Source organism: Pteropus vampyrus, unplaced genomic scaffold (genome assembly GCF_000151845.1).
Source record: "Pteropus vampyrus isolate Shadow unplaced genomic scaffold, Pvam_2.0 Scaffold185, whole genome shotgun sequence".
Taxonomy (NCBI): Eukaryota; Metazoa; Chordata; class Mammalia; order Chiroptera; family Pteropodidae; genus Pteropus; species Pteropus vampyrus.
Genome location: NW_011888966.1, coordinates 2,284,762 through 2,296,279, shown reverse-complemented (window position 1 = coordinate 2,296,279; position 11,518 = coordinate 2,284,762). Strand labels below are relative to the sequence as shown.

At 45.1% G+C, this 11,518-nt stretch overlaps 1 protein-coding gene across 2 annotated transcripts in view; it reads left to right on the top strand.

The window, feature by feature from the left end:
• The first annotated feature begins 10,987 nt into the window (after positions 1-10,987).
• CCDC69 (coiled-coil domain containing 69) overlaps positions 10,988-11,518 on the top strand; it is a 31,733-nt gene continuing 31,202 nt past the window's right edge. The window contains exon 1 of one of the 2 annotated variants that reach the window (XM_023537305.1): positions 10,988-11,169. In XM_023537305.1, the coding sequence (XP_023393073.1) occupies positions 11,122-11,169 (48 nt within the window). In that variant the 5' untranslated portion in view covers positions 10,988-11,121. The remainder of the gene's footprint in view (positions 11,170-11,518) is intronic. The other variant, XM_011371234.2, reaches the window with a different exon arrangement.

The following is an 11,518-nucleotide window of genomic DNA, read 5'->3' as shown; positions in this document are numbered from 1 at the left end:
CAGAAGTAGAATTTTATATTCCCATTTTAGAGAGCAAGAAATTGAAGCTTAAGGCCACCCAGCAGAAGTAGGATGAGGACCCAGGTTTCTGGTCTCCCAGCTCAGGGCCGCATCCCTGGGCATAATTGCAGAGCTACCAGGAGCACCCACTCCCTTCTCACCTTACCTGTCTGAAACCTGAGAGCACCTGGAGGCCTCGCAATGCTCTGGGGTGCAGGAGCTGGACTGGTCTGGCAAGACAAACAGGGCTGGGGAAGGTGCCTCAGGAGCAGCCTCAGTCTGAGGGCCAAGGGTGGGAGGCCCCTGTACATTCTGGCATCACTTTGATTCCTAAAGATTTTCATCTCATTAGAGCCTTTGCCTAGAGCTGCAATTTTCATTGTTGGGTATGCACTGGAATCACCTAGGCAGCTTTAAACAAATCACCTAGTAGTCTAGGTCAAGGCTGAACCCCTGGGTGGGACAGGTTACCACACCAGCACTTAAAAAAGTCCCTTAGAGGATTCCAAGCTGCAGCCAAAATAGGGAACCACTGGTCTAAAGCAGCTTTTATCTAATGATAATATGCATGCAAAACGCCTGGAATCTCCTTTAAAGCGCGGGTTATAACTCAGCAGGCCAGCAGACTAGGGTTGGAGCTCAAGAATTTGCAGTTATATCAAGCTCCCCATGAGGCCAATGCATCTGATTGAGGACCACAGTTAGAGTAGCAGAGGGTCTGGACTAGACTGACTTTCCTCCTATTGAGGGGCAAGGGTGGGATACAGATGGAGTCATTATTTCCTCCCAAGGAATGTGTCTGGTAAAACAAAGCAGGATGGATGAAGCCTAAGTTGTTCCCAGGTTCTCATGTCTACACCTCATCATACTTGAAGGGGTTCAGAACAGGCCTCCTCAGGATGTGCTACTTTGGCGTGTGGATTATTTTGAGCTGAAGGCAATCAAGACACTGTGGGTTCATGAAGAACTTTTACCTCTCCTTTAAAGAATTTAAATTTAGGGCCTTGCCCATAAGAAGAGTTATCACCAGAAATAACTTTTTATAAACTGTCAATATCTATCTTGTTATTCAGTCTCATGGCATTTTAATTATTAAACCAACTGAAAGAATCTGGAAGGGTAGAGTAAAATTTCTTTCTCCCCCACACCCTACCACATGCCAAGGTGAGATGGATTCTATGATGTCTGAGGGCCAGTCCAGATGCAGCATCTTTGATTCTGTAAAGTGTCTAGCTCCAATGAGCTGCCCTAGAGGAGATGAATCCAAGCAGGCTGACCAGAATCCTGTTCTTTGAACAGCTCTGCTCTCTCTTTCTTTCCCCTTCTCTTGCCTGCTTCCATTCCTGCCCTGCCTTCTCTCCTGGCCTCCAAAGTGTCTCTCAATGATTATTTAAATTCAACAGACCCTGGCTACTTCTGCTAGTAATTGTCCAGCCAAGGACATTTTCATTGACTTCTCTGCAGGCCCAGGCAATTCCTAAGAGAACCTCAATTGTTCCATGACTCCCAACAGAGGTGGTGAGAGCCTTCTTAGGGCTTGGTACCCGGATACCAGGACAGGGGCTAACAATGCATTGGCATCAGATTTCATCTAGGCAGCACCATCATCAAAAACCTATTCATGGGGCCTTTTACAGGTTCCAAAGCATTCTAATAGCTGTCTCATTCATTCCACGAGCACACTATTGCCTGCAGGACTGGGCTGAAAGATGAGTGAGGGTGTCGACTGCCTCCTGTAGTAGTACATTCATCTTGCCGGCAGGGGGCAGTCGCTACCCAATTCAGGCTCAAGTTACCACGCACAATGGCCCGGTGCGGACAGATCTGATTTTTAAAGAGGTTGGAAATTCAGACTTTTATGTTAATTCTTTAAATCGTTAAGGATGGGTAGCTAATTAACTACGTGGGCTAAAAATAAGTCTGCAGGACAGATGAACCCTAAGGAACCCCAGTGGGCAAACTCTGAAGTTTGATCCCAGAGTGTGGGATTCTGACTTCATTCAAAAAATGCCAGAGCTTTACATCATCATTCTAACGTCCGCATTTTACGTGTGAGGAGACTGAGGTTCCGAGAAAACGGGGACTTGTCCGGGATTGTTAGGCAAAGCCAAGAGTAGGATCCCGGCGTCCTGACTTTGGTCCAGGTCTTCTTGTAGTAGGGCTCTCTCCCACCAGAACCCTGGGCTCTCCAGAGAGACCCCATTCTATAGCTCCGAGGGCGTGTCCCCGAGAGCTGGTCCAGCCAAGGGGAGCTCTGACAGGGCTGGGGAGGTCGCCAGAGCCCAAGGGCAGGAGGGGGAGCCTGAGTTTATTTTTAGCTGCCTAGAATGTGCCTCTAAGCCTTATTTAGACATCAGGCGACAGGGTGAGCTGGAGGCAGCAGGGGCGGAGGAGGAGGTAGCCCCCTCCCACTCTCCGGGCTCCTGTTACAACTGCTCTTCCCTGCCCATCCCCTTATCATCCTTTCTGGGGGCTCTGGGGCGGCTCTAAATAGCAGCCCTTGTTGGCGTGGGCGCTGTCCTGCTCTGGCTGGCTGGCTTTCGCCTCCACCTCCACCCCTGACTCCACATTCCCCACAGTCCCGCAGAGAACTAGAACTCTAGAGCCATAGAATGTTTTCTCTTCACCTTCTGGGGTCACAGATCTCTTTGAGAAGCTGTAGTAATTTATCATGGTGGTTTAGAGCTCAGGTTGTGGAGTCCAATAGACCTGGGTTCAAATCCAGATACCACCCTAAGCAAGTCCTTACACGACCCTAAGCAAGTCCTTACACGACCCTAAGCAAGTCCTTACACTCTCCAAACCTGAGTTTCCACTTCGATGCAGTGGAATTAGTAACCCACCCAATCTCCCTCATGGTTCCTAAATATTAAATGTGATAAAGTACGTAAAGACCTTAGCGTATCATAATAAATTCTCAGTAAATGATGGTGATGGTGATTAAAGCTATAGATCCTCTATCCAGAAAAAAAATTTAATTGTTTATATGCATACAATTGTGAATGTAATTTCAGGTTTATGTAAACTCTGAAGGCTGCTGATTCTAATTCAGCTTCAGATCTAATCCAAGTCGTTCGTTCATTCATTCATTCATTCATTCATCCATTCATTCAGCAAATCTTTGCTAGAGCTTACTCCATGCTAGGCACTGGATAAAGGGTAGGGTCTGGGTGTGAGACCAGAAAAACAATTGTACGTAAGTTGTCCAGGGTCAAGTGCAAATCAATAGCAAGCAAAGGATCAGAATGAAAATCTCTTTTTTAAGAACAACTTTCTTGAGATATAATTGATGTACAAAAAAACTGTGTATGTTTAATGTATACAATTCAATGCATTTGGGCATATGATACGCCCCTGAAACTGTCACCACCATCAAGGTAATAGACATATCCATCACTTTCAAAATTTCCTTGTACTCTTTTGTTTTTTGTTTTTGTTTTGTTTTTGTGGTAAGAATACTTAACATGAGATTCACCCTCTTAACAAATTTTAAGTGCACAATAAGTTATTGTTAACTACAGTCTGTCATGCCATAGATCTTTAGAACCACCTTTCCATTCTCTGCTTCTATGAGCCTATTTTCGATACCCCATATAAGTGGAACTGTGCAGTATTTTTCCGTCTATGACTGATTCATTTCACTTCACATGATGTTTGTCCTCCAGGTTGATCCATATCGTCACCAGTGGCAGAATTTCCTTCTCTTTAAAGGCTGAATAATATTGCATACACCACATTTTCTTTATCCATTTATCTGTCAGTGGACGCTTGGGTTGTTTCCATGTGGAATTGCTGGATCGTATTACCATAGTTTTAATTCTTTGAGAAACCTCCGTACTGTTTTCCATAGGGCCTGCACCATTTTACATTCCCATCAACAGTACAGCAGAATGAAAGTCTCTCAAATCCCAATCTTGACTCCTTGGAGGAATCACTTTTGTCTCCGAAAAGGGACAAGGATCCCTTCCAATCGCAAGCAAAATGGATCTAAGCATCCATTACCCCAGGACCCCTACCCCAGCAGACCCTTGCATGGTTTTTCCAACATGCCCTACCAATGTTAGCTTCTGCCTACCTGTCACAAAGGGGCTCTCAATCCCTATCAAGTTGGACCCCTAAATCTTGGACTGGTTGGAAGGTCTTTCCTCCTAGGGAGTTGGACCCTACATTCTTGGGGACTTCTACCCACTGCTTCTAGTTTCCCAAGACAGCTTGGAAGACTGCTCATCTTCTTCAAGTGTTTCAGACCCCAAAGCGCCTTGAAGAAGGAAGAGAAGTAAAAAGATGAGCTGGAGATTTGATCTCCTTCCACCGTTGCCCAGCCTCCGAGCCCTGCCTGAACTCAGGCCCTCCCTGCAGTCCAGGTTCTGAAGGCTCCCTCCCTCTGCAGCTGCTTCTTTAAGAAGAGCCACAGGGGCCGGTCCTGCTACTGTCCTTGGATCCTGTCCAGGGCCCTGATTTAAAAGGTATTGCAACGTTTTTAAAAAACAAACATGTGTTGTAACCCAAGGCCCCGGTAACCACAACACTGCTGGCTGCTGGCAGCCGCCTCCCAGGCTGAGAGGAGAGGAAACTGCTCTCCGCCTACCCGCAGCACCCCACACTCTGCCGGGCAGCACCCGCCGTAGTTACTATATTATACCAGGCTGCAGCCCAGGAAAGGCCGGGCCTGAGCTGGACCTGGGGGCTGCAGTCCTTCTGGACCTGCACCAGTTCCCTCAGGGACCATTCCAGTAGACCTTTGATGGCTCCAGGACGACGCTTTCTGTCCACCTTCCGCCTGAGCCCTGGAGTGACCATGTATAACTTCAATCAATTAATGACACTGCCCACAGGATAAAGTAAAAATATCTTGGTCAGGCCTTCAAGGCCTCTCCTAGTCTAGCTGTGTCTCCCTCACTCAACTCATTTGCCCAGCGCTCCAGCCACGCTGAGCCACTGAGCCCCACTGAAAACCCACACAGCACTGGGCTTCAGTGTTCTTCCCTACTTTCTTTTTTAATTTTAATTTTATACATGTATACGTTGCGAAATGATCATCACAGTCAGGTTTGTTAACACATCCATCACCTCACATAGTTATATACTTCCTCACTTTCTTGATGAAGAGAACCCCTATTTAATCTACATAGCCCAGCTCAAACATCACCTCCTCCGTGAAGCCCGCCCTCCCCTTTCATCTCCCAGATAGAATTAGGTGCTCCTTTTGCTTTCATGATGTTTTTCCATACTCCTTGTTGCATTATTTGGATACCTGGACCAGAGGCAATGTAACCTCCAGAAAACATTAAATATTTGGTTTAGCTCTCATCATGGTTCGTGTGTGTGTTTGTGCATAAGAGAGAGAAAAAGAGAGATTTTACATTTACAAAATACCTAAAACAAATATAAAATAATATTGAATGTCAACTCTAATTGAAAAATAAAAATAAAAATAAAAATAAATATGCTTTAAAGCATAAAACTAATGAAGAATAAATAAAGAAAAAAAACCAGATTTCTAGTTTCTCTTGAAAAACTGGAAAGTCGGGCCAGCCAGAGCCTTCATTTCCTTCTAACGTCTGTTCACTGCAGCATATCCACCTGTGCTCCTTTCGATGGGTACTTGGTTCCCAGTTGGCACCCCACCCCATCTTATGCTGGCCCTCTACTCATTTATGGACCTACTCAGGTCTGTGGGCATTCAGATTTTAAGCCTTGGACCTCAATCATAGCTCTTATATGATCTGGGCCACTCCTATTGACAAATATTCTACCTCCTTGTCCCCATAAACTATTTAGATGCCCAGGAATTCTAATATGTTAGCAAAGAGTAAATGAATAAATAAAGCCAAGTCAATAAAAAATATAAGTGTCACAAATTCCTTTGCCAAGTTATGTTTTTCCATTTTTGTCTTGGAAAACACAGCCCCTGTCCTCACCTTCCTCTGACTCTCATTTTAGTTAGTTTCATGTGGGTGAGATGTTCCCATTGGAGTGGAGCAAGGAAGGTGACATCAGGGCTGGGAAACACTGGATTTTCCAGAAGGGAGGGGTTAGGGCGGTATCTAGTAGAAAAGGTTGCTTAAACTGTGATTAAATAGCAGGTGACAGAGGCAGAAAAATATTCATTTTTCAAATCAAAGAATGAGGTGGGCTGCTGGAAACTAGGATTCCCACTGAGAAGGACGTACAGTAAACATGTTTGGAGCTGAATGGAGTTGAGAACGCGATGTCAGGTGGGAACATGCAGAAGGTGCAAACACAGCCCTCTGGTAAGCGATATGAGGAGACAGACTATAGGAGGGGACAAGTACGTGCTGACTTAGGCAAAACCAGGCACTATCCTGAGGGCTCCAGGGAATATCCATCTCTGATCTGAAAAATGGGGCTCACCTGTAGATTTACTAAGCCCTAGACTCCACTCTCATCTCTGTGCCCACTAAAATGGCTCATTCATTAGGAGGACGGAAAGGTCGAAGCAGCTCAAATAGCAGCATACACTGGACTTACCTGGAGAACTTGTAAAACACTAATTCCTGGGCCCCACAGCCAGTGGTTTCTGATGTGTGGGGTGGTGGGGCCCAAGAATTTGTATTGTTAACAACTTCCCAAGAAATGCTGGTGCTGCTGACTCTTGGACCATATTCTGCCTTGGTAGAGGTGACAACCACTACTGTAGAGAAATATCCACCCTTGCTCATTACTGGTAGCCTCAGGACCAGAGCCCTCTTAAAGAGGTGATATGCAGTTTTCCCTAACCAATGACTGTTCACATGGATCACCATTTGCTGGTAAAGAAAGTGGTAACATGAATCTTGTCACCTCTACCAAGGCATCCTCAAATTCCAAACCACAGTTCTCCTGGGGAAATAGGCAAGGGATGGCTTCTCACTAACTAGCACTACTCAGACTCATTTCTCCTTTCCAAGGACTTCCCTATTACTTCAGTTCAACACAATTTAATATAATTAATATAACAATTCGATTCCCTGGTGAGATGACCCACCGCAACCTTTGGAGCAATAACATTTGAACTTTAGTGTGAAAATTCATGAGTCATCCTCCAGGACCTGATTCAATGGGTGGGAAAGGAGAGAGGGCTCCAGGGAAACTGCATTTTAACCAATGATGCCCAGACGATTCTGGAGCAAATGAGTCTGCCTATTCCTTGATCTACACTCCAGTAGATGCGTAAGGACTCAATAATTTTAGGTTCCCTCTCATTTCCTTCTCTTATGTATATTCCAAGAGGAAGCTGTCAAAAGCAACATTTCCATCAAGAGTCTGGCAAATCCAAGGTAACTTTCTCAGCAGAGCCTCCTTTCCCACCTCCAGAACTGAAGCTGAGATCTATTCAGTGTCTCTAAGAGTAATTATTCTAATTAATTTAATGTAACAAATCTTAATTAATGACCAGGAATTGTTTAGAAATTGCATTCTGCTGCTGTGACAGAAACTCACTGGCAGTGGATTAAACAAATTTGTTGTTTATTCCACTGTGCGAAAAAGTTAGGAAGCAGTTGATCAAGGCTGGTGCAGAGGCTCCATAAATTTATCAGAGACCAAGGCACCTCCCATCTTTTTGCTCAGGGTAACAAAATGGCTGCTGGAATTCAGCCATCATATCTGTATTCCAGGCAGGAAAAGGGGGTGGCGAGTAAAGGAAGATCCCTGCTACCAGATGAGTCATTTTCCTATTAAAAGTTTTCCTGGAAGCTCCAACCAGTAATTTCCCCTTACATATCACTGGCCACCCCTAGATGCAAAGGAAGCTGGGTAAGTAGCCTGTTAGCCCGTCGCATTGCAGTCCCAGAGAATATCAGGATTCTGTAACTAAAGAAGAGGGAAGAATGAAAGTTGAGTAAGGTGGCTGGAAATTTCTGCCATAATCTAATAAGTACAGGGTGGGGTGAGGAGGGAGGAGACAGAGCTGTGTAACCTTTAGTCCCTTAAGGAGGACACACAGAGCACAGAAACAAGTGTAACTCAGAAGAAAACTCTCAAATGTGCCAAGAAAACTGTAAAACAGGTGCTGCAAGGCTTTCAGAAGGAGGACATTTGAGCTGCTGTTTGATGTACAGGTAGAATTATAACTCATAGAGATGGATGGTGAAGAAAGTCACTCTGGGCAGACAACACATATATGGGGAATGACTGGGCTCAATCAGAACAATTTAAACAGAAAAAGCTTTCAAGACTAGAAAGCTGTTTAGCAACCGCTGAGTTGAGAGATTCTTAACCTGGGATCCACACACAGCCCCATTGCGTGGGCTGCACAGGGCCTTTAAACTACCTGAAATTCTATGTAAAAGTTTTAAGCTATGGGTATATTATACTTTTCTAATGAAAGAGGTTCAGGATAGTGCCTGTATCATTCTTTCTAGTCTTTCTCAAGAGAGCCCACCCCATCCTCAACTTTTACCCCTTTACACAAAACCTAGCCTAGGACTTAGGAGTTTCCTGGGACATAGGATTTTCAGTACTAGAAGTGGGAAAATCCTGAGCAGACCAGGGCGAGTTCATCATCCAACTTGTCTAAGAAATGGGCACATTATAGTACCTGCTTTTGATATCTAACTATCAGTAGACTTTAGTGATGTTCACTAGAATTTCGGCGTCTCCTCTCCTTCTGGACATGCGTTGCATTCTTCCCCATCCCCTGGAAGTTGGGCATGACTATGTGACTTGCTTTGGCCAACAAAATGTGGCGGACTTAATTGGTGTCACTGCCTAGTGGAAGCGTTTAAGACTCCATGCACCATTCTCTGTATACTCTCTTCTCTTGCCCTGGCAAACCCTGGAGCCACAGTGTTGGGATGGCTGCATCACAGGATGGTGTAGAATGTCTCTGTGAAGCAGAGTCCGCCGCCCCCCGCCCCCCCATGCCAGACATGTAGTGTGAGCAAAACCTAGCTTCACTTGAGATTTTTATGTTTTTCATTGCTGCAGCAAAACCTAACCTAACCGAGCAGGTACATTAACCACTAAAAAATCTTATTAGCAATGTTTTCAAAACAAAAACAAACAAACAAACAAACACCTCTTCAGAGATTTTTTTTCTCAGGCAGGAACTTCAAAGCACATAACCAAAAAGCCAAGTTATGTGAAAGTGGGAAATCTGAGCCTGGTCTCCGGTGAGGCTCAAAGGAGCTGGAGGTAGGACCTCTTGAGAACAGAGGCTGCAAGTACATGCCTTTCTAGTCCCACCCACCAGCACAGGTTATTGATTTCCACTATTGACTTTACAAATCAAGATCAATTTTAGAAAGTTAAGCTCTTCAATATTTAGATGGAAAGTCTCTAAAAGGGGAAACAGCTGGCTCAGGATCACACAGGGCATTACTGGTTATGATCTCCCCACACACATTTTGATCATTTTTGTCCTTTTTGTTGGTTTCCTACTTAGTTAATTCAGAGTCATTATCTATTTCTTTGGGATTTCACATACTTGACTATGACTGGATAGTGAAAAAACTAGTCTTTGTCTCAAATATGAGTTTTAAATTTTTTTTAACTTTTTCTTATTACAATAGTAATTTTCTTATTTCATTAGTAATAAGTGCATACTCATTTTTATTGTAAGAAAATAAAGAATGGTTTTAAAAATCCAAAATCTCATCCACCCAGAGGTAATCGCTATTAATATTTTTTTTAAATAAGAATGAATTTATTACATTGTATAACATTTAAAATATTCGTCTTCATTAATATTGTTACTGGTTACATGACATTCTACTTTTACAGATAGATCATAATTTATTTAACCAAACTTCTTTTCTTGGCTATTTAGATTGTTTTGTTTGGTTTGGTTATTTTTGGTTTTGGTTTTGATTAAGTCACAAGCGCTGTTTCAATAAACATTGTTAATTTAAGTAGATACTCTTTTCTCATTACCTGTTTAGCCCATCCTACAGCAGGTGGTTCTCAAACTTTAGCATGGATCGGGATCACCAGGAGGGCTTGTGAAGCTATAGTTCCTGAGCCCCATCCCCAGAGTTTAAGATCTGTAGGTCTGAGAATTTATATCTCTAACAAATTTCTCTGGTATTGCTGATGCTGCTGACTTAGGCCCATACTTTATGAACATCATCTTATATTATTTTTCCTCCACCTGCATCCTTAGTTTCCTGTCTCAGAACTTATTGCACTCTGTGGAGGGGGAAGTTCTTTTGTGGATTCGTATTCTTTCCTCATTCATGACTGTAATTCCCTTTCATCAACACACCTTTCCAAGTGACTCTGGGCCTTGTAAAATTTCCTGATATATACACAGACGTACACGCACACCGATTTTCAAAGTTAGGTGTTTTTCCTGCATTGCCATGTCTAGAAATCTTAGTAACGAAGTGAGGGTATATAAAAGTTCTTTTTCCCAGACATTGACATTTTGTGTTCCTTATTCCCACTGCACCTGCCACACGAGGTTGTCTTGATGGATAACATCTACCCAAGATGGATAGAGTAGGATATCACAGATGCTTGAGAGCTGGAAAGAGCTGTCCACCCAGAAGTGAGGAGGCACTGCAATTAAATTTAGTGGTATGTATTTGTAAGGACGCGGTTTAAAGCTTAGGTTGCGGAGTTAAAATTGTATTCTATCTGGGCTCTGGTATCTACCTACTAGCTATGTGAGCTTAGGCAAATCGCATCTCTGAGCCTCGTTTTCCTCACCTATAGGATGGAAGCAATAACACACCTCTGTTGCAAGGAGATGGCAAGATATAGAAACGACATGTGTAAAGGACCCGGGACAGAAGAAGCCCTCAATAAATGGCAGCTGTTGTGCTTAATAAAAAACTGTTTTAAGTTTTTTCCTGGCCTTTTTTCTACTGGGGGCCCGGAAAAGCATCCGTTGCTCGTAGGGTTGGGGACTAAGGTTCCTAACATTTACAAGATTCTGGTCACCTGCCTGGAGCTGTGGCGCGGCGAGCCCCAGCGGCTTCGCGGAGGCCCTGCTCTTCCGGTATTTACGGCGCGCGGTCGCCGGGCTCTGGCTCAAGTCTGCGCTTTCAGGTTCAGTTTCAGGGTCTCGCCGGCAGCCCTGGCTGACGCGCGCGGAGCGGGCGGCAGGGCCGGGACGGCAAGGTCCTCTGGGGGCCCCGGAGTTAGGAGGCGGCGTCCGGGAGCCCCCGGAGGATAATGGGCTGCGGACACAGCAAGCTTAGCTGCTGCAAACCCCCCAAAAAGGTAAAGGACGCCGGCAGAGAAGTTTGCCTTCCGAGGGGAGGGGAAGTGTGGAACCGCTCCGGCGCAGAGGACGCTCGGTGTCGCGGGCTCCCTCCGGTCGGTCGGGGATGCCAGGCAGAGACCTGCCCGAGGCCCGCACGGAGGGATGTGGGGAGGGCTCGGCCAGGCGGCGCTCTTTCCCCGGCCGCGGGCTGAGCCGCGCGGGGCAGCCCAGTTTACAAACACGGCTCCTGGGCCCGGGAAGGGCAGCTAATTCTGGCTGCCAGAGTGGGGAAATCTCTTCTGCCTGTGGCAGGTGCCTTTTCCCCTCGGTCTGGGGCTGTGTGAGCATGGACAAGTGACTTGACCT